The 23,000-nt window shown below is 38.8% G+C and overlaps 2 protein-coding genes across 4 annotated transcripts in view; one reads left to right on the forward strand and one right to left on the reverse strand.

Annotated features, from left to right (window-relative positions):
* The window catches only part of KCTD18 (potassium channel tetramerization domain containing 18), an 86,788-nt gene that overhangs the window by 39,909 nt on the left and 23,879 nt on the right, over positions 1–23,000 (reverse strand). The window contains exon 2 of the mRNA XM_030325212.1: positions 20,008–20,095. The gene's annotated coding sequence lies outside the window, so the exon portion shown is untranslated. The remainder of the gene's footprint in view (positions 1–20,007; positions 20,096–23,000) is intronic.
* The window catches only part of SGO2 (shugoshin 2), a 47,758-nt gene continuing 30,659 nt past the window's right edge, over positions 5,902–23,000 (forward strand). Inside the window, exons 1-4 of one of the 3 annotated variants that reach the window (XM_030325207.1) lie at positions 5,902–5,986; positions 13,526–13,657; positions 15,467–15,642; positions 16,449–16,526. In XM_030325207.1, the coding sequence (XP_030181067.1) occupies positions 13,528–13,657; positions 15,467–15,642; positions 16,449–16,526 (384 nt within the window). In that variant the 5' untranslated portion in view covers positions 5,902–5,986; positions 13,526–13,527. Of the gene's footprint in view, positions 5,987–6,021; positions 6,517–13,525; positions 13,658–15,466; positions 15,643–16,448; positions 16,527–23,000 lie in introns of those variants that run through there. The other 2 variants (XM_030325209.1, XM_030325208.1) reach the window with 2 other exon arrangements.

Below are 23,000 nucleotides of genomic sequence, written 5' to 3' on the forward strand. Positions count from 1 at the left end.
GTTGATGTTCCTCAATGTGTGACTGCATCCCTCTCTTTTTTTTTTTTTTTTTTTAATTTTTTAAATGTTTATTTATTTTTGAGAGACAGGGCATGAGCGGGGGAGGGGCGGAGAGAGAGGGAGACCCAGAATCCAAAGCAGGCTCCAGGCTCTCAGCTGTCAGCACAGAGCTGGACGCAGGGCACGAACCCACTAACGGTGAGATCATGACCTGAGCTGAAGTCAGACACGCAACCGACTGAGCCACCCAGGCACCCCTCCAACCTTCTCTTGTGAGTCTATATGTCAAATTTCTCTCAGCCTCTCTCTCATGAGAACACTTGTGATGACATTTAGAGCCCACCTGGATAATCCAGGATACTTTCCTCATCTCAAAAGCTTTAGCATAATTAAACCTTCAAAGACTCTTTTTCAAATTAAGGTAATATCCATGATTTTGCCATATGAAGTAATTTTCACAAGTTCCGGGGATTAGGAAGTCAATATCCCTTTTCAGCCTACCACAACACCTAGGTCACATGAACTGTCCTCTATGCTGGCCTCCTAAATCTACAACCAAACAGGAATCACTCTCTCTGCTACTGTTGTGGCAATCAGCATGGACCACCTTGTATTGCTACAATGATAAGTCAGATGTACTGGTCTCTAAAATTCTCTGACAACATGAACCTTCCATCAGTGTAACCTCATAGAACCCATTAGCTGTTTTTCCTTTTTTCTAAATAATTTCTACCACTTTCTGTATAATTCATTACTTACAAAAATGGCAAATATGATCTTAAGAAAACCATGTATGTGATCTAAATAAAATTAAGATGATGGAGAAGATACATGATATTTTGTGAGTGAAAAAAATTACTAGTCCGTTTACTGAGAAAAGTACTTCATATTTGCATTTAGGGTGAACATAGCAAAGTTTTCTACAACCAACTATTATGATAAATATTTAGCTACTTACTGATGCCTGCCTTGGCTGAATAAAATTTGATTTGCTGAGCATATTTTGGGGGGGCTTATTTATGTTAATTGTCTAAATTTTCACTCTGGGAGGAATCTGCAGTTGTATTTATCTTTTCCCTCTTAAATTCTGTAGTGCTTCAGTCAGTTTGAAACCAGTACTTTTTATTTTTCTTTTTATGACTAACTGTATCTTAAGAGGCCCTACCTTTGTGTATGGGTTGATACAACAGTGGGGAGTTTTAGGTACAAACTATTTCCTTTCATTCTGTTAGAGAAACTATAGGAGAAAAAATTTTTTAAATGTTGAGATGTTTTTTTTCCAAAAGAAGCAAATGTTTGTTTTTTTTTTAATGTTTATTTATTTTGAGAGAGAGAGAGCTGGAGAGGGGCAGAGAGAGGGAAAAAGAGAATCCCAAGCAGGTTCTGCCCTCTCAGCATGGAGTCCAATGTGAGGCTCAATCCCATGACCATGAGATCATGACCTAAGCTGAAATCAAGAGTCGGATACTTAACTGACGAAGCCACCCAGGCACCCCAAGGAACCAAATGTTTTAAATAAAATGAAAGCTCATAGTCCTACATTTGTATGAATTTGAAAGTTTACCGAGCACTTTTGTGTTCAAACTCACCTATGTCTACAACATCTGGGATTTAACCTCTTCTTCCTGCCTCAGAGGAAGAGATAACCCTTCAGCCTATGGCTTAGCCCTTCTTCCAACCTCTGGATCCACATAAGTCTGCTCCACCCCTAGCCACCTAAGTCATTCACTCTCCCTCTCTACCAGCTCCTCCCTCCAGCCTATAAAAAGACTGCAGATCCTCCTTCCACCCTGGATTCCCCTTCTGCTTTTGTCACTTCTCTTTTTATCCACAAAGAATTGTCTGCCCTCATCTTTGCTGGGAAATGAATGACTTCTTGACTGTTAACCCCAGGGTCGTTCTTGCTCACATCTTCCTGTGGTATAAGGCAAGGTTGCCTGTCCCCTCTTTGAAATGAGCTCTTCCCTTGGCCTGCATGAAGCTTTTGTCTCCTCCTGCCCCTCACTGCTTCCCTGGATACCCTTTCATCTTTCCTCCATGTTGATGATCACCAGGGTTCTGCCTTCCACCCTCCTTGTGCTTCTACATACCCTCCTCCCATAATTTAATCACCTCCAGCAATTCCTATTACTGTCCATTGCTGACTCCCAAATCCAGATATCTCTTTAGAGTTCCATATTTTATATCTCTGTGCCTGCTGGACATTTCTACCTTAGATATCCTGAAGGGACTTCAAACAGCTGAATTCATTATTGTCCATGACTGCTATTCTTTTGCATTTGTAGTGAGGAGTTGAACAAAAACTGGGTATGTTGAGGAAGGGTACAGATGGAGGTCTCTTGGGACCCACTCCAGCAGCCAGGGGAATGTCCATGTGGAGAGAACTCTGGAGTTTTGGGCTTCAGGGCCCTGCACTGTTGGATAGTGCATGTTAATGTAAATCTGTTAGTGAAGCTAGTGATTATGACAGCTGACTTTTCAAGCCCTCCCCAAGCCTCCAGTGTGTATGGTTTGGATTTTATCACAGGAAATCTTGAGTAAAGAGATGCTTGAACCTCTTTGGAAAATCCTGTGGAGGCACAGGCTAGAGATTGGGAAGTAGACTCAACCCCTGTCTCAGTACAGCCCAGCGTGTGGATTAGGGTAGAGGTGATGAAAAAGTCCTCTGGCTGGAGGTCATCCAGCCAGACAGCCAGTTAGACCAAGACCCCTGATTATTTTATCCCTCCCCCAGAGAAGCCTCCCTGCCACACATACATAAACTTAGGTCAGAGATAAGATTGCTTAGTTCCCCTGTTACATATTCCCTGCCCTTGCCGAAACCAGAGAGACCATGTTGAATCATCTTAAATCTCTACTTATAATGTATGAGAATGGATTGTTTGCTTGTCTGCCTTATCCCTTAAGGAAACAGGATTTGCCTCATCCATTTTCACCTCTAGCATAATGCCAAATGCAAAAAGGACTAAAAATAAATAAATAAACTGAAGAAAAAGAGAAAGCTGGCAAGCAGGTAACATAAGTAAATTTACATGATGAATGTCATGCCTTGAAACTGAAATGACAGTGACCAGCCATTTCTTCCACTATCTCAAAATGGCCCCGGCCAGACTGCCTGTGTTCAAATTCTAGCTGTATCACATACTAAACTTTGCAGAATTTACTTAAATTTTTTTGTGCCTCAGTTTTCTCAACCATAAAAAGGAAATAATAGTACCTACCACATAGGATCACTGTGAGAATTGAAAAGGCATATAAAGGGCTTGACACAGTGCCTAGGACATGGAAAATGCTAGATAAATGTTATCTGCTGCTGTTATGATTATTACCTATTCCTAACCTGGCACAGCAGGAAGTCTTTTCATTGAAGACAATAGAAATAATTATTATAATACAGTAGCATAAAATGCTGAAAAGAACCTTTACCATTCTTTTGGCTGCCCAGCTCAAAAGCCCTTCCTGAGACTAAATGGGAGGTAGAGGTGGCCTCTTACTAAGAAGCTAAAAAAGCCAGACCCTGGCTGAATGTTCAGGACTCCCTTCCAGCTAGACTTTGTAGCTTATGATCCAGGCTTTACCAGTGAGACACACTCAATGCAGGCCTACCAACAGGAGCTAGTGGCACCAGGCAGCAGGGATGGGGGACCTATATTAGGGTCATGCCCACTTTCTCTAAAGGTGGCAGTGGTGGAGGTCCCAGTGGTAGCATGTAGGGCCACTGCTGGCTATGTAAATTCAACAGTATCCTCACAAGCTGTGCTGGTAGCATGACCGTGCTGGGTCTTTGTTGCCAAGACCCTCTTGTTCCTGTTTTCAAGTCCACTTCTCTATCCTCTCCAGAAGTGCTTTAAACCACCCAATGCCCTTTTCTGCTTCTGTCAGCCTGGGTTAGTTTTTCTTGGTGCAATTCAACCTGCCAGATTGATATACATTATGCATTCAGATGGTTTAATAAAATGTAAGTACACCATTTCTATTTTGTTTTATTGGTTTATTGATTTGCAATATGTGTCTTCTACTCAGCTCCTAGACAGGGACTGTTTTTTCTTAGATGATTGGCGATGGGGGGGTGGGTCAGGGCAATCAATTTTAATTGACTGGAATTACCCTTAGGTAAAAAAAAAAATCAGGCAATTAATGGGTGTAGGAATAAAGGAAAATGGAGGAAGAGGAGCAAAACCAGTACCTTGTGCAGGTATGATAAGAGTATCATAATAGGACCAAGAGCTCATTTAATTTAACTGGTTTATTTTACAGATAAGGAGACTACAACAAAGAACACATAGCTAATGTGTGTTCAAGGTACAACTAACTGTCTCTTCACACTCCTAGTTCAGGGTTTCTGCCTCTATCCATTCTACTAAGAGGCAAATGACCTAAAGGCAGGCTGAAATCAAGGTAAATTCAGTTCAATTAATTATACCTTTTAAGTTTATGATTGTGAATGAAAAGAATTTACATTTTCAAGAGATTTTTACAATTTACAAAGCATTGGTTTGTTAAATTCTTTCAACTGCCCAAAATAAGTTAATTATCACTTTTTTTAAAAAATAGGTTTTGGTATTCACATCTTGAAAAAGTTTTGAACATCTCTTTTACCTCTGGCTACTCTCCCTTTTCTATTTGTTTTGGTTTTGAAGTAGAAGCTACAAAATAAGACAAGAAAAAAGCAATGTAAGTGTATTTAGTTTTTTAAAATATTAATGTATTTGAACAAAATGATCTGCTGATTGGAACCATCATAAAAATATATTGGATGTTGTTATTAACCTCCATATTACAAATGAAGAAACAGAAGCTTAAAGAGATTATGTGACTTGGCCAAGATTAAATAGGCACTAAATGGCAGAGCCATGTCATGGTTCATTTAAAAATCATGTAACATATATTGAGCATTTAATGTGTCAGGCTGGGTAAACAAGATACTGTGCTAGTTAATCCGTAGATAAACCAGAAATTTCTAAAACCAGTATATTACATACTGAACCACTTATATTGAAGTTTTTACTGAACTATAAACTGTAATTTTAGCAGCTGGCCAATCAATAAATACTCTTCTACTTATACAAGATTCATGTAGCCAAATCTCTTTGGACACCAATCTTTAAAGATATTAAACTAAAAGATCTAACTCAGAATCATGTTTGACATAATTCTTCTAGATTTTCTAAGGTAAAGTGGAAATCTGTGATTCTCAAATGTCCCCAAATGGACAAAAAAATGACAGGAATATGAAGTTGACTGCATCACTCTATAACCAATTATTAAAATCTAGATTTAGTAAGCTATTTTCAGTTTCTGTCTAATGACATACAAAGAGGATATTTTATTCTCAGTGTAGTTTTCCCAGGTTTTTCTATAGATTATAAAGTCACTCGTGAAAGGAAAACTAACTGACTTGGAACACAAAGTGAATAATATATGTTTTAATGTAGTTGGGTGTAACGGAAAATGCCATTCTTGTATATTTAGTTGAATCAAACCATTTGTTTAAGACCTAAATGTTCAAAGAAATTTCATTGCCACTTTTCCTTAAGCAAGTTGAAAGAAAAATAGGGAGTGCTTTTAAGTGAAAAACTAAATAAAGGTCCTGGCATCATAATGCAAAGATGACTGTTACGCCTTTTAGACCTCTAATAAAGGCATTTTTGTTAAAGGAACGTTTCCTTTTCGGTCAATGCATCAAAAGACAGAACAACAGCCACCCGCCACCACCACCCCCAGCCCCGCCCATGGTCCAAGCTGCCACTTTCACCTTCGTTGAATAGCCCCTGCCTTGCCTGGAAACGCCCCCTCTGGCCCTCAGCTCGAGGTACCGCCCCTTCACCTCCCACTTCCTGGTAACCGCACTCCTTTGCGCGGCCTCCTGGGAATCTGATTGGCTGATGTGGCAGCCGCTAACGGCTGCGGAGTTTAAACCAGAGCCCTAGCCGCTGGCGCTGAGCTTCTCAGGCTGGGTGGTCGTCGCCCCCATGGTGAAAGGGCGGTAAGTCAGGGACCTCGGCGCGGCCGCCCCTTTGCTTGGGGAGATCCGTGCCTTTCCCAGCCGAAACTCTCAGCGCTGCTCTCTTGAGTCTTCCGTCAAGGGAGCCGTGCGCGGCCCGTGGTCCCGCCCACCCTCCGCCCTCTGGTATCGCGAACTGAGGCCGCGCTCTCAGGGGCTAGTTGGGGAACTCTCCGGTTTGGATCTGAGTGGCTACATCTTGTCTCTTTGATTTTGTGCCCGGCTGGGTGAGAGGTACGAGCGGCCAGTTAGAAGGTCAGCTCCTTGAAGGAAGAGATTTCCGTCTTTTTGACTGCACTACTCCTGCTTTTTAGAGCATTATCTAGGTCATTGTGAACCTTCAGTAAATACCTGCTGGGTGAGTGTTGGAGACTGCTTACCCAGGTTCTTAAATGATCCCTCTCCTTTGGAGTGATCATTTGGAAGGAAGGCTGGCTGAAGGCGAAGGGGTGATGGAAGACTGGGAAAAACTTAGAACTTGAACTGCGTCTTGATTTACAGGTAGGACTAAGGTAAGGAATAGGGACTATGATTTTTCTAGATGAAGAATCCAATTCAGAACTGGATGTGGAATTTAATATTTCAGATATAGAGTTAGCCGAGATGATGGCCAGACAGGAGCTACAGAATAATAATAAATAGGTCGTATTAGTGAGTGCTATATGCCAAGTCCTGTACATACATCGGCTCATTTAGTCCCTACAATTAGATGTACTTACTATTACTTTATAAGCCTGAAAGTTGAAACTTAGAGACATTAAAATAACATAGCTATGAAAAGTTAGAACTGAGACTCCCAACACAGTCCCAACCGGTATTTAAAATACCTCAATCTCTGTATCATAAGTCATCCTTGAATGGTACTCCAATGGCCTGGCCTTGGTTCCTAAAGTGTTACTTGGTGAGGTTGTTAATGTGGAGGGTGACAGGGCAGTGTTAAAAGGAAGACTCTGATTTCTGGCATGAGCATGTGGGTGGGTGATTGATAGTGCCATTTATTAAGTTAGGGAACCAGGGGCCAACTTATTGGGGAGGATAATTCAGCGGTGGTTTCCTAATTAGTAAAATGAGATTTGGTCTTCCTGACTGAATTTTTTTGGAGATGGACTAGATATCTATGCCAGTGTCTCTTCACAGATGTAAGATGCAACCATTTATCTGTGGAATTTCTGTATGTGCCTGTGTTCTATCTATGTAATAGTGATCTTTGATTTTAACTTTTTTCTTTTTTGACAAAATTTTTAGAATACTTTAAACTTCTTTCCCATTGCAGAAAATTCTTCTAAATCTGCCCAACACTTTCAAAGAAGACTCATTCCAGCATTGGTCAGTTTTAGTATTTGACACTTTTTCCATTTATCCATAGTTGTTTCTTCAACAAATGTTTAACCAGTAGCTGCTATGTGCCAGGCACTCTTTTGGCTCTAAGGGTACAGCAGCAAACAACTGACAAAATCCGTGCCCTCATGGAACAGATTTTAGTAGAAGACAGTAAATTAAATAAGGAAATTATGTGGTCTTATATTAGACACTGACAAGTTAATGGAGAAAATATATAATAGGATAGTGAAATGGGGTCAGGTGAGTAATTTTAAATGTTTGGTCTGGGAAGGCTAAGAAAGTGACATATTAGTAAAAACTTGAAGAAAGTGAGTAAACCCCATGATTATTTGGAGGAAGAGTTGACACAAAGAAGAAAAAAACGGGAATATAAAGATTCTGCAGTGGGAGTATGCCTCCAGCCAATGGCTGGAGCTTAGTGAGTGAAGGAAGAGTGATGAAGAGGTCAGAGAGGTACTGGATGGGGAATTGGGGAGGGGGGGGAAGTGTTAAACTGTGTAGTACTTTACAGGCCATTGCAAGGATTCTGACTCTACTCCAGTGATATGGGAACCACTGGAGGATTTTTAACAGAGGAGTGACATGAATTAAGTGTAAAGGGATGATTTGGTTACTAGGTTGAGAATAGATAGTAGGAAGGAAGGTGGAAACAAGAACACCATTTAGGTAGTTACAGCAATAATGTACATGAGAGAGAATGGCCACTTGGATCAGAGTGATAGCAATAGGTGGCCCATGTGAACATGTTGTGAAGGTCAGGCCAGCATGACTGATGATCGAGTGGATGTGGGATGTGAGAGAAAGATGTTTCTGAGCTGAGCAGGTGGAGATGGAGTTTCCAATAAATGAGATGGAGGAGACACAGTGGAGCAGGTTTGGGTGTGTTGAGTTTAGGACATGTTAAATTTGCGCTGCAGACGTGCTTGGGTGGCTCAGTCAGCTAAGCTTCTGACTCTTAGTTTCTGCTTAGGTCATGATCTCACAGTTGGTGAGTTCAAGCCCTGCATCACTCTGGACTGATGGTGCAGAGCCTGCTTGAGATTCTCTCTCTCTCTCTCTCTCTCTCTCTGTCTGTCTCTCCCTCTCTCTCTGTCCTTCCTGCATCTTTCTCTCTCTCTCTCTCTCAGAATAAATAAACTTAAGATTTTTTTTTTTTTGAGATACATATTAGACATCCAAGTTGGAGATGAGGAGTAGGCAGTTGGATAAATAAGTCTGGAGTTGATCAGGGATATAAATTTGTAAGCCGCCCCACATCACTCTGTACTGATGGTGCAGAGCCTGCTTGAGATTCTCTCTCTCTCTCTCTCTCTCTCTCTCTCTCTCTGTCTGTCTGTCTCTCTCTCCCTCTCTCTCTGTCCTTCCTGCATCTTTCTCTCTCTCTCTCTCTCTCTCCCTTAGAATAAATAAACTTAAGATTTTTTTTTTTTTTTGAGATACATATTAGACATCCAAGTTGGAGATGAGGAGTAGGCAGTTGGATAAATAAGTCTGGAGTTGATCAGGGATATAAATTTGTAAGCCATTGGCATTTAGATTTAAAAGCCAGAACACTAGATGATACTCTCACAGTAGTTTATGTACATAGAAAAGAGATGTGACCCAAGGATTGAGATTTGGGGCACTCCAATGGTAAGAGGTTAGGGAGATGAATAACCAACAGAAGAGACTTAGAAGAAGTGGTCAGTGAGAAGGGAAAAACCAAGGAGAATGTTTTTTAGAAGATTGCTAAAGAAAGTATTTCAGAGAGAATGACCTGATATTAAATACTGTGATTAAAATTAGATCAATTGAGAACTGTATCTTGACTACTATATCTGATTTAGCAATGCTGCAATTTAGTGACTACAATTATCAATTTCCATACGGTAGTGATGAGAGCAACAACTTGAGTGGAGTAGATCAAGAGGGAATGGCAGGGGATGAATTGGAGACTGCAAGTATAGACAACTCTTTTAAAGGAACTTGCGATAGGGGCGCCTGGGTGGCTCAGTCAGTTGAGCCTCTGACTTCGGCTCAGGTCATGATCCCGCGGTCTGTGAGTTCGTGCCTTGCGTCGGGCTCTGTGCTGACAGCTCAGAGCCTGCAGCCTGTTTCAGATTCTGTGTCTCCCTCTCTCTCTGCCCCTCCCCCACTCATGCTCTGTCTCTCTCTCACTCTGTCAGAAATAAACATAAAAAAAAGAAATTAAGGGAACTTGCGATAAAGAGAAACAGAACTAGGGTAATAACATTCCAGCATCAAGAGATCACTTGTATCTTTTTAAATGTTCCATGTTTATGCATTTACACTTGCCATCCCTTCTTCTGGAATACCCTTTCTAATCTTGATACCTGACAAATTCTTTGTTTTTAAGACTTATTTGTTCATTGAACAAATATTTGTTGTGTTCATGTTATTTTCCAGGCCCTGTTAGATGGGCCATGGAATATATCAGTGAATAAAACAGAGAAAAATCTATGACCTTCTGGAACTTAAATCCTAGTTGGGGAAAACAGGAAGTAAGTAAATTCTGTAGAATATTAGATAGTGCTTTAAATGCTATGGAGAAAAATAGAAAAGGGTAAGAATGATCAGACATGCCAAGAGAAGGAGCTACAGTTTTGAATGGCCTCAGTGAGAAGGTGACACTTGAGCAAAGACTTGGAGGAGAGTGAATGAGCCTTTTATATATCTGGAGGAAGAGCTTTCTGAGTAGAAAGAATGACCAGTACAGTGGACTTGAGGGTGAAGGATGCCTACCATCTGCCAGGAGCAATTAGAGCTTGGTAGCCAGTGTGACCTGGAAGGAATGGACTAGTGAACAGAAGAAAGTTCAAATTGGAGAAATGGAAAGAAGAGCAGATGTTGAAGGGACTTCTTGACCATTGAAGGCCTTCAGCTTTTATTCTGAGAGAAATGGGACCATCAGGGAGTTTTTTAGATTGTCTAGACTAAAAAATGCGCTGTAGTGAGGGCAGCAGTGGGAATAGGGGGATAAGAGGCTGTTGCAATAATTCAAGTAAGATGAGTCCGTGCCTTGATCTGGGCTGATAGTAGTGGAAGTGCTGAGAAGTGGTCAGGTTCCTAATGTACCGTGAAGGTTGATTGGGATAGGAGAGAGATTTTTGGCCAGAGCAACTAGAAGGATGGAGTTGCCATTAACTGAAATAGAGAAGGCTCTGACTGAAGCAGGTATGAGCAGGTTAAGTTTGATATGCCCTGTTATAATTGTTTAAGCAGAATTGTGAATCCAGGGAGGTTCAGGAAAGAGATCCAAACTGAGATCATAAAGTTTAGAGTTCTTGGCATTTTCTAGGTGGTATTTTAGCCATGACTATCAAATCACCAAAGGAGTGAGTATAGATACCCAGAGGAGATCCAAGGAGAAAATCTGTTACAAGTTTGGAACATTTGTAAAAGAGAAAAGAAACAGCTAATTAGGTAGAGGAAAAAAACCAGAAGTTTGGTATGCTGGCAGCCAAGGAAAGATAATTTTCGAGGAGGAAAGATAAATAACCATATCAAATGCTGCTGCTGGATCAAGTTAGATGAGGACTGAAAATTGACCATTAGATTTAGCAGTGTGATGGTACTTCAAGATGAGCACTTTTGGTGTAGTCATAGTGAAAGTCTGAGTGACATAGGTTTAGGAGAGAATTGGAAACTGAGTACAGACAGTTCTTTCAAGGAGTTTTGCTATAAAGAGCTTCAGAGAAATGGAGGAATAGTCTGAGGACGAAGTGGGAACAAGGGAAGGTTTTTTAAGATGAAGGAAATAGCAGTATGTTTGTATGTTGATGAGAATGATCCAGTGGGAAAAAATGACAATGAAGAGGAGAGAATTATGGAGTTATGTCTTTGAGGACGCAGGATAGCATGAAGTCCAGTGCATGGATCCTTATCTAAGCAAAGCAGGACTGAGTTTAAAAATTTTTTTTTTTTCAACGTTTATTTATTTTTGGGACAGAGAGAGACAGAGCATGAACGGGGGAGGGGCAGAGAGAGAGGGAGACACAGAACCGGAAACAGGCTCCAGGCTCTGAGCCATCAGCCCAGAGCCCGACGCGGGGCTCGAACTCACGGACCGCAAGATCGTGACCTGGCTGAAGTCGGACGCTTAACCGACTGCGCCACCCAGGCGCCCCAGCAGGACTGAGTTTAGAAGATAAATGGTTCATCCATCATAATGGAGAGAAGACAAGGGCACAGATACAGATGATAATGGGTAGGTAATTGTAATGAGAGTTTTGACAGAGTTCTCTACAGGTTGCTTCAGTGTTCTCAGAGAGAGTAATAGTGAGCCAGGATATAAAATTAGCAGCCAATAAAGAGGAGTGACCCAGAGGTTGGCTATACCATCAGGATGTAAAGGGTTATAGAGTCTGATGACATTATATTCAAGGCTGGGGATTTTTAGGGAGGAGAGAGAACAAATGGTCTGCAAGCATGAATGTAGTGCATCCTTTAGGAGGTGAAAGGGAGAAAATGGCCACCTCCTAACAGGGAGGGGAATCTGCATCTTCCTGGGAGCAGCTGGTTCAAGAAGATGAAGGGACCATTTAGAGGAGGGACTGAAGTTAGAGGTTTTGATAGTGACAGATTGTGAGTTCCAGAGACCTTCACAAGGTAGGGCAGGGGTGAGATATGAAGACTCTTCATTTTCTGTGGCTGTTGTAACAAATGACCACAAACCAGGTGGCTTTAAACAGCAGAAATTTGTTTTCTCACAGTTCTGAAGGCCAAAAGTCCAAACTCAGTGTCGCTGAGCTGAAATTCTGGTGTTTGCAGGGCTGTAGTCCCCCTGGAGGCTCCAGGGGAGAATCTGTTCCTTGCCTGTTTCAGCTTCTGGTGCCTGCCAGCAATCCTTGGCTTCTGGCCGCATCACTCAATCTCTTCTTCTCTCCTGTATGGACACCTTTGAGGCCATTTGGAGGCCTAACTAGGTATAATCCAGAATAACCTCCCTATCACAAGATCCTCAACTTAATCACGTCTATAAAAACCCTTTTTCCACATAAGGCTTAGAATGTAAGGATTAAGACTCGATATCTTTGGGAGACCATTTTTTAGCCTACCACAGAGCTAGAGGAGGATTAGGATGAGGGAGATAGGGAGATGACAGTGACCTGGGAGTCCAGAGATTCTGTGATTGACATAAAGAGCATAGTGAGATTAGTCCTGTGGATTTAAGTCAGGTAGTGGTGGAAAGGTTGAGTATTGGAAGTTAGGCAAGTGCAGGTAATGGCGTTTCTTCTTGATCTCTGAAGATAGAGACAAAGAAGCTTGGGGAGGGAATGGGAGCTTTGAAAGGTTAGTCTTGTCTAAGTACATAGCTCAACGTCAACTGTCCCTTCTCAGTAAAACCTTTTCTGATCATTTTCCTCTGCCCAGGCAGAGTTAATTCTTTTATGCATGGTATATTTTATCAGTCATTCTTGTCATAGTATAATGTGATTATCTTCTTCTTTCCACTTTTAGACTTTAAGGTCTAATAGACCATAACTGTAATGGACAAATAGACACACTCAAGATATCCTGCCTAGTCCTCCAAACTAGCTAGCATGCCTCCTCTCCCATAAGATTAGGTATATCTGTTCTGTGCATTCTCTAAGGTTACACTTCTTACATTGTCAAAATAGGATCTGTACCTACGGTGGACTCTACATTCCATGACTGACATTCCTATACAACCATATCCTGTTTTCTGTCTGCTGTGCCTAACCTAGCTCCTGGTATGTAGACATAATAATATAGATTTGAATGAAAAAATAGTCATTTACCTTTTTTGGATACCACTTTAAACCACTCCTGGCTACTTGCATACTTTCAGATTTTATACAAAGCGTTTTGTAAATACTTTTTTTTTTAATGTTTATTTATTTTTGAGAGAGAGACACACAGAGTGTGAGTGGGAGAAGGTCAGAGAGAGAGGGAGACACAGAATCCGAAGCAGGCTCCAGGCTCTGAGCTGTTAGCACAGAGCCCAATACGGGGCTCAAACTCACGAAGAGTGAGATCAGACCTGAAACGAAGTTGGATGCTTAACTGACTGAGCCACCCAGGCACCCCTGTAAATACTTACATACAAACAAATTATACCATATAAGTCATGATTATTACCTTCTAGAATGTATCAGATACCCTTTTTTCTTTTATTAATCATTGCTCTGATTTCTTTCTTTCTTGTTTTTACTTCAGTGATGGAGAACCCAGTGATGGAAACTAGCTCACTTTTTACCTCAGGAGTTAGGAGACATGTGAAAGACAGAATTTCAAAGACTGGGAAGTTGAATGTTTCTCTTGCTTCAAAAATCAAAACAAAAATACTAAGTAAGTGCTGTCGGTTTTAAAGTATGCTCACATTTTTACTTTCCCTTGGAGAATTGATACAGTATTTGGCACTTCATTTTATCATGTATAAAAAATGACTAAAATGACAATTTTTGTTAAGCGATACTTTTTGTCCATTCAATCCTTTCTGTCTCCTTCAACTCTTATTAGTTTAATGGATATGATGATTTACCCTCAGTGGTGACAGCAGAATTTTCAGCAGTGAGGCCAGGGTAGCCTAAGGCAGCTACCTCCTACACTGCAAAGAAAATACCAATGTGACATTTCAGGAAAAGAGCTAAAAAACAAGTAACAGATTGTTCTAGTATGCTGTAGCAATTGGATGATGGGTAATCTAGAATGATTGGCCCAGGTAGAGTGTCGTCATGGGTGATTTTATATAGCCAAAGCTCATGATGGTATTGAACATTTTGGAGATAGGTTTCATGGATTCTGGAACTAAGAGGTCAGAAGGGAAAAAAAAGAAGTGGGAAAAACTGCCAATATAAATTTCCATGACTTCTGAAACTTATCTCAGTGTTTCCTGTCCATCTCAGCAGGAGTAGAGAAGGTTTCCTGTAGATATAACATGTTTGAAGGGTAATTGTGTATGCCCTCTGAAATAGCTGAACCTCCTGAGTATCTTTAAATCTTAATGTTGCTCCTACCCAGGTCTCTAGAATCATGTGGTATATTAGACCACCTTGTGTAGCGGCTGTTTGCTATTCTCTTTGGCAGGACCATTGCACACTCACTATTATGAAGGAACATCCGGAGTTTGAGGAGTGCGACAGGAAAATATTATCCTTTAGCTCTGGAAGTCTTAAACTGGTTCTAGTCTGTTTTCGTTCTAGTCTGTTTTCTGTGTCAAAGGTGGCTGTGTGAAGCTACTTTCTTTATGCAAAAGATAAAGTACTTTTTTGGACCCTTTTTTTGATGCCCAAACAATGCTTGAATATTTAAAATATGTTATTACTTTTATAAACTTATTTTATAGATACTAAACTTCCATTCAGTGGGATATGTTGTTGAATAGTAGCATTTAAATCTAAATTATGAAAATGTAAGTATGGTTTATGTGTACTAAGGGAACACACTATATTTAAGGTGAGCTTTACCAAGGAATTCACGATTCAATTTCTCTGCTAACAACACAGAAGCATTTCTGATTTAAATTATATTTACATAGTGCTTGTAAAGAGAAGGCATCGAGTTTAGATTGCAGTAAATGCCAAGAAATAAAAATTGGATATTTAGGGTAGCAGTAGAAAATCCCACAGGGTTTAGATGGTCTGTCCAACTTTACACTCATTATGGTCCCTTTCACTCAAAATTTTGAAAAATGGGCTTTGGAAGCATTAACTGATGTGTTCCATTCTGGAGCCACAGAAACTGGCTTTGAGATTTTAATGGCTACCTAATATCTATGGGACATCTCCAGTTAGAGCTTTGGAATCAGCTTCTCCATTCTACCTCCTAGTCAAAGTAGGAAGGAAGGTAGGGCAGCAAGTATCAAGATTTAGTTTTTATGACTGGTCTAATTATCTAGGATCCTGCATCTGTCCTAGACATCCTTTATCCCTAACTCTATTTACAACATTCTGCATTCCTTACAGTTCTTTTGTTCTTCATCTTCTGTCTGGCTTTTATTTCTGGTCTGTATACATTTTTTTTTAATATTGTCATTCTGTTGTTTTCCAGCCTTTAGTTAAGACTTATAAGTGAAATATATGTTGCCTAAAACAGTTTTATAAGGATATGAAAACTTAAGATATAAGTTCAATATTAACTTAAAAATTTTTTTTACAGATAATTCTTCCATTTTCAAAATTTCTTTAAAGCACAACAACAGGGCATTAGCTCAAGCTCTTAGTAGAGAAAAAGAAAATTCTCGAAGGGTTACAACTGAAAAAACGCTATTGCAAAAAGAAGTGGAGAAACTGAATTTTGAGAATGCATTTCTTCGCCTAAAACTAAATAATTTGGTATGAATACTATATTGTGTTTGAATTCTAAATTATAACTAAAATCTTAACTGTGTTATTAAAGAAGCTCTGAAAGTGTTTTTCAAATATCTAATTATTGTAAAAAATTTTTGAAAGAATATGCCATGTTAGTGGACAAACTTAATGGGTAATAAAATAGGTGTCTTTAACTCTACATTCTAAATGTCACTTACAGCCCTGCAAACCAGTATAATACCTTGATCATTATTTGGTTGTTTATCATTAGCAAAACTTGGTGCATTACAACGATGGGCATAATTCCTCCAATGAAAGGAGGGGAGTTCCCAGAGTGTTTGTATTCTCTTTAATCCCAGCATTTCACTGGCTACACACCAAATAGAATGAAGATTGTAGTCGTTGTTTTCCCTTCCAATTTCCAACTCTGTCCACAGACAGGTCAGTAAGAGCCAATGGTTAGCTAGGCTGCAATTTATAGATCTAACACCAAAATAAACAGAAATTAATTTAAAATGGAAAAATTGATCTACTATTCATGAGTGTTCAATTCCCTGATAAACTATGTTAACTTGCTGTAGGATGTATTATTACTGTGAGAAGAAAGAGAAATGTTCGTAGGAAAATTTATAATTGAGAACTCAGAAGCATTCAAGGTGTGTGTGTGTGTGTGTGTGTGTGTGTGTGTGTGAACTATAGCATGTAGTACCTTTTTATTTCAGTGTGATCTCAGTTATTTTCTAAGTCTTCTCAACTGATGACATCCATACATATATGGTATAATAAGCTCCAAATCTTAATTGATTAAAAGTGTCTTTATTTTAACACAGAATAAGAAACTTATAGAAATAGAAGCACTCATGAACAATAACTTGATAACTGCAATTGAAATGAGCACTCTTTCTGAGGTAAGTAGAGTTTATATGTAAGTAGTGTAATTTTTTAAGCATTACTAAGGATAATTAAGATTAAGTAGCATTAAACTAACTTAAACTTTGTGCAAAGAAATGATAACACCAATTTTAACTGGCTAACAGCACATTATCATATGGCATAATTGGTTTATTGAAATTTTTACATAAAAATTAGGTTTTGATTAGAAGTAACAGGATTAGACAGCTCAGTGGAACATAATGGTCCCTGAACGACTAAAAAACAGCTAAAAAAGACATTGATAGAAAAAATAGTATTTCAAATTAGAAAAGGATTTGTATTATTAAAAAAAAAAGATGGGCACAATTGAACAACTATTTTGGGGGAAAAAAAATAGAGGCAGATCCTACTATATACCATTCTCTAAATTCTAGATGGATTTAAATGTAAAAAAAGAAATCATATAAAATAAGAAATACAAATATATTCATTTTAAATAGGAGAGGCCTTTCTATACCTAGCAACAAAGCAAGAAGAAGGCATAAAGGAAACTATTGGTGGATTTTCTCAAAGAACATTCTTAGAAGGCTAAAAATCATAAAAATAAAAAGCCAATGGCAGACTGGGAAAATTAAACATATAGCATTAATATTGATAGTTAAATACCTCTTGTAATCTATCACGAAAATAAAATCAGTAGTAAAATTAGGAAGGGAGGAAAGCCAAATATTAGTGAAGTTAACTCAATTATCTAAATAGGAAACATAATTGTTGTAAAGTAGTATCTAATGAGAAGGCAAAATATACATAATAAATAAACTGAAGAAAGGTTAGTGAAGTCCCAATTGTAGGTAAATTCTTGATAGTAATGGAGTTTAGTGCTTTATAGGGCACCTTTTATTTATTTATTTTTTTAATTTTTTTTTAACGTTTATTTTTGAGACAGAGAGAGACAGAGCACGAACGGGGGAGGGGCAGAGAGAGAGGGAGACACAGAATCGAAGCAGGCTCCAGGCTCTGAGCCATCAGCCCAGAGCCCGACACGGGGCTCGAACTCACAGACCACGAGATCGTGACCTGAGCTGAAGTCGGACGCCCAACTGACTGAGCCACCCAGGCGTATAGGGCAGCTTTTAAATGGAATTGCCTATATTTAGCTCCCAGCTCTGTTAACTTCCTGGTCCTGTGACTTTGGCATTTAATTCTGAATCTTAGTGTCCTCTTGTGCCTAGTGTGGCTAATGGTAGTACATCTATGAAGAATTAGTGTGAGAGTTAAATGTGGTTAGCATGTGTCCTCACAATAGGAAGAATGCAATAAATGTTAGCTGTCATTACTTTTTTATTATTGTGTGTGCATCTTCCTGTGTTTTCTAATTTTCTGCAAATCTCTCCTTTTAAAAACTTATTTTTAGTCATTTATAAAAAGGCTTTTAAATACATAGTCTTTCTGATAAGAAAATAGGAACTCTTTCAACCTTTGTGATCAGTGGTTAGCTCCTTTGTCAGAAGCTTTATAAAAGCTAGCCAAAGAATGTGTACTTTTATCTCCTAACTTCATCCACATTTGGATACAGAAAAGATTTGTGTACATGTCCCAGTGAAATAATGTTCACAGGAGATGTAGCTCTTAGCATTATAAATTTGATACCTAGTACAACCAGTGAGCAGAGGTATACCTTATACATTTAGTATCCTCTAAGGAGAAGAGATGCTTGCTTTTCACTGGGTGGGTGGGTGGGTAGGCAAAGTCAGGGAGGGGGCTCTGTTTTGCTGATCAGCTTGCAGGGCTGAATCAAGTTGCCTTGAATAAATTACTAAGATCAGAATCAGATATAGCAGTGGGGAGTCTAAAGTTAGTACAGGAATTGACTTAGAGAGTAAGGGAAAGAAGCTAATTAATTAGCAAGATCTGGAGGAACTTTGGAGAACAGATAGCCCTAAAAGCATTGCTCAACTACTTGTGAATTATGTGATACAAAGCTCCTTCCTTCCACTAGTTCTTTAAAAAATATTTAGTAAAGTCAACTTTATTCCCGATGCTTTTTGTGTGGCTCTCTTTGGAGAACTCAAGGCTGAGATCAGCATCTGGATTTAGAAGAAGGTAAAAACAGTAAATGGAGGAGCTGGATGATGAAGGGACAGCATATAACTTTGGGATCTACTTTCTTAGACTTGCTATTTAACAGACTAACTTTTGCATATCAAGTTTTGAGTTTTGTAGTTCCTTTTTATTTGGGGAAGAGAATGATGGGGACTATAGATGTTCTAATATCAGAACAATATAATGAAGTATATAGAATGAAATCTCATATAAGCTTCTGTTCTGCTTTCAGCCACTTTATTCTTCCTCCTTTCATCTCCCCACACTACCTACATGTAACTGCTTTGTTTCTTTATATTAAAACAAAACATATAAATATTTTCTTAATTTTCTTTCTTACACAAAAGATAATATACTATCCCTAATTGTCCTATGCCTTACTTTTTTTTAATGTGACCTATCTTGAAGATCTTGCCATATGATTACAAGAAATGCTTCCTCATTCTTTTCCAGTGCTATTTAGGATAGATCCAGAGTGGACCTCTAATCTATTTAACTAGGTTCCTGTTAACACTATCCAACACTATGTTGGATACTTGGGTTGTCTTTTGCTTGGCTTCACATTAGTGTAGAATGCCCTTTCCTCTTGCATTATTAATTTTTTCCCTCTCTTCTGGATTATTCCTATTAGAAGCAAAAATGTTATCTCCCGTCTTTAAAAAATAAAACAAAACAAAATGAAACCTCTTACTCCAAATAACTCCCCACCCCCAGCTACTTTCTCATTTTTCTCCTTTATAGCAAAACTCTGAGAGAATTGTTCACACTGTCTCCAGTTTCTCTTGAACCCACACCAACTGGAGTTTCATCACCACTCCACTAAAAGTGCTTTTCTGGAAATTGACCTCCATGTTACCAAAACCTCTTGATAGTTCTTGGTCCTTACGTTGACCTTCATGTGACTTTTACAACACTATATTCTCCTATGTTTCTTCCTACCTTTCTGATTATTCTTTTTTAGTCTGTTTGCTGTTTCCTCTTTATTTTCCTGACTGCTAAATTTTGGGTGCCCCAGAACTCAGTTCTTGGGCTTCTTCTATCTACATTTGTTCCCTAAATGATTCATCCATTCTCACGGATTTGATTATTGTTAAATGCTGATGACTCCCAAATTTGCGTCTGCAGCCTCCCCGTCTCCTCTGAACTCCAGACAATGCCTAGTCCACTACTTATTTCGCATTTCTATTTGGATGTCTAAGAGGTATCTTAAATTTTGCACTTGCCACCAAACCAGTTCCTTTTGGGGGTCTTCATTTCAGGTAACTGCAATTCTGTTTTCCTGTTTTTTCCTCACATCCCGTACCTGATCCCTTAGCAAATGGTTTTAGTGCTGCTTAAAGCTCAGTCCAGAGTCTTAACCACTTCTCACAACCCTCACTTTCACCACCCATCCAAGCCCCCGTTTTCTCTTACCCAAGTTCTTGGAGTGGCATCCCAGCGTGGGCTTCTTGCTTCTGCCTTGCCTCTATATTCTCTTCCCAACGTAGCAGCCAGATTAATACTGTTAAAACAGAAGTCTCTGCTGAAAACTCTCCAGTGGCTTCCCATGTGATCTATTTGCCTATTATTTTCTGAATACTGAAACTTGTGTTCTTTCTCTCACCTCATTGACTACTCTTCTCCTTCCGCTCTTTAACATCTTCAATCTGCAGGCCTCCTCCCACTCTTCAAACACAGGCAGGCTGCCACCTCTGGGCCCTTGGTCTTGTTCTTCTTTCATATGGCCTACTCCCTACTTCCTGCAAATCTTGACTCAAGAGTGACTTCAGTCAAGCCTTCCCTGGCAACCTTATATAAATTTGAATCCTTCCCCATCCCTGCCCCTACATTTTATACTCTGCTTCTCTGCTTTAATTTTTCTCTTTAGAACTTAACACTATATGACATAATTTTACTCATTAATTTTATTACTCACCTTACCAGAACATAAGATTCTTGAGTATAGAATTTCTGTCTATATAACAACAATGTCTAGAACATACTAGAAAGCAATAAATTTTAATAAAATGTTGGATAGTGTTTCCTCATTGAGAATGATCCTGTTTTTGTGGCTCTGGGTGGCTCAGTCAGTTAAGCTGCTGACTCTTAATTTCAGCTCAGGTCATGATCTCTTGGTTTTTGGGATTGAGCCCATGACAGGCTCTGTGCTGACAGCACATGGATCCTCTCTCTCCCTCTCTCTCTGCCCTTCCCCCAATCATGCTGTCTCTCTCAAAATAAATAAACATTAAAAAAAATTAAAAAGTAAAATATTTTTTTTAAAAAAACAATGATCCCTTTTTTAAGGGTAATGTACATATTTGTCTTATATGTTATTTAGCTTTTTATTTTAAGTGTGTTTATTTTGAGAGAGAGAGAGTGCATGCATGCAAGCAGAGGAGAGAGAGAGAGAGAGAGAGAGAGGGAGAGGGAGAGGGACAGAGGGAGAGAGAGAATACCAAGCAGGCTCTGTGCTGTCCGTGTGGAGCCTGAGGCAGCTCTGGATTTCACGAACTGTTGAGATCATGACCTGAGCTGAAATCAGGAGTCGATTGCTTAATTGACTGAGCCATCCTGGTGCCCCCACTTAGCTTTTTAAATAAAAAAATGATGAACAATGTAAAATACTTTTTTTAGCATCTATGGTGATAATCATATGGTCTCTCTTTTTAGGTGTATTATGATAATTTATTTTAGTAGCTTTCCTAATTTTGTAATTCTAGAATAAATTTCAGAAATGATTTATTATTCTTACAATGTGCTGCTAAATTCTTTTTGCCAGTGCTTTGTTTAGGAATTTTTTTTTTTTTAATTTTTTTTTTCAACGTTTATTTATTTTTTGGGACAGAGAGAGACAGAGCATGAACGGGGGAGGGGCAGAGAGAGAGGGAGACACAGAATCGGAAACAGGCTCCAGGCTCTGAGCCATCAGCCCAGAGCCTGACGCGGGGCTCGAACTCCCGGACCGCGAGATCGTGACCTGGCTGAAGTCGGACGCTTAACCGACTGCGCCACCCAGGCGCCCCTGTTTAGGAATTTTTTTATTGTTAATTCACAAGTGAGATTTTCTTTTTATACAGTCTTCAAGCATTGATAAAAATATATATGAACTGGAATTTGGATGTTTTCCTTTTCCTCTGATCTGGAAAGATGATACAGTATTAGAATTATTTTTTCTTTAAATGCTTCATAGAATTCTGTGGAACCATCTGGACCTGGGTCTTTCTTGGTAGGAATGTTAACTTTATTTCTTCTGTGGATATTAGTTTGCTTAGGAAAATTTCTTTCTTTTGTGGTTGGTTTTATTCAGTTATATTTCCTTAGAATTATTATCTCAGACATGTTTTCAAATTGATTTGCACAGAGTTGACCAAAGTAGTCTGTTATTTTTTAATTTTGTCTGTGTTATATTTTCCCAGTTGACTAATTTTGTGTATTTGGGCTTTTCCTTTTTTTTCTTTTCCCCTACTAGTTTAGGTGCTTGTGTTTTTTTTCATTTATTTTTTATTTTTTTTCTTTTTTAAAATAGTAATCTTTGGGGTTTAATTTTCAACTTTTAATTTTATTTTGTTGTTTCAAACTTACTAATTTTTGCTTTTATCTTGAATAGTAAGTCCTTTCTTCCCCTTTCCTGTGGTTTATTTTATTGTTACTTCTTTACCTGAGTCAGATGCTTATTTTTTTTTTCATTCTTTAATAACTCTGTAGGAAGGTGCCATTTTTTCACAGTGCTCTGAAGATTTTTATCTTTAGTTTTGAGAAATATGACTATGATGTATCCTTGCATGGATTTCTTAAAGTTGTAGCCTTTTGAGGATTCACTTGGCTTAAATATGTAGGTTGATTACTTTTGCCAAGTTTGGGACATTTTCAGCCGTTATCTCTCAAACTTTTTCACATCTGTCCTCTTTATCTCCTTTTGGGACTTCAGTGACATGAGTGTTACATCTTTTGTTATAGTCCCATAAATCCCTGAACCTCTTAATTATTTTCAGTTGCTTCTCTCTTGCTCACATTGGATGCTTTCTGTTGCTTTCTGTTCAAGTTCGCAGGTTTTTCCCCCTCTGTTTTTGAGTCTATTGAGTTTTTAACTTATTTTATTTTGGTTATTGTATTTTTGTTTCTTTTTTATATCTTCTTTTTATTTGCTGAGATTTTCTGTTTCTTTGCAAGATTTTCTATTTTTTTCATTTGTTTTAAGCATGTTTGTCATTGTTTATTGAAACATTTTTATGATGGTTGCTTTAAAATCCTTGTTAGGTAATTCCAGCATCTTAATGTTGGTGCTGTATTATTATCTTGTTGTTGCTGTCTGTTGATTGTCTTTTCATTTTCAAATTTATAATTTTCAAATTTAGGCCTTTTCCTAATTCTTGGTGCAATGAGTTATTTTATATTAAAATATCTTGGGAGATGCCTAGGTGGCT

This window comes from Lynx canadensis, chromosome C1 (genome assembly GCF_007474595.2).
Source record: "Lynx canadensis isolate LIC74 chromosome C1, mLynCan4.pri.v2, whole genome shotgun sequence".
Lineage (NCBI taxonomy): Eukaryota > Metazoa > Chordata > Mammalia > Carnivora > Felidae > Lynx > Lynx canadensis.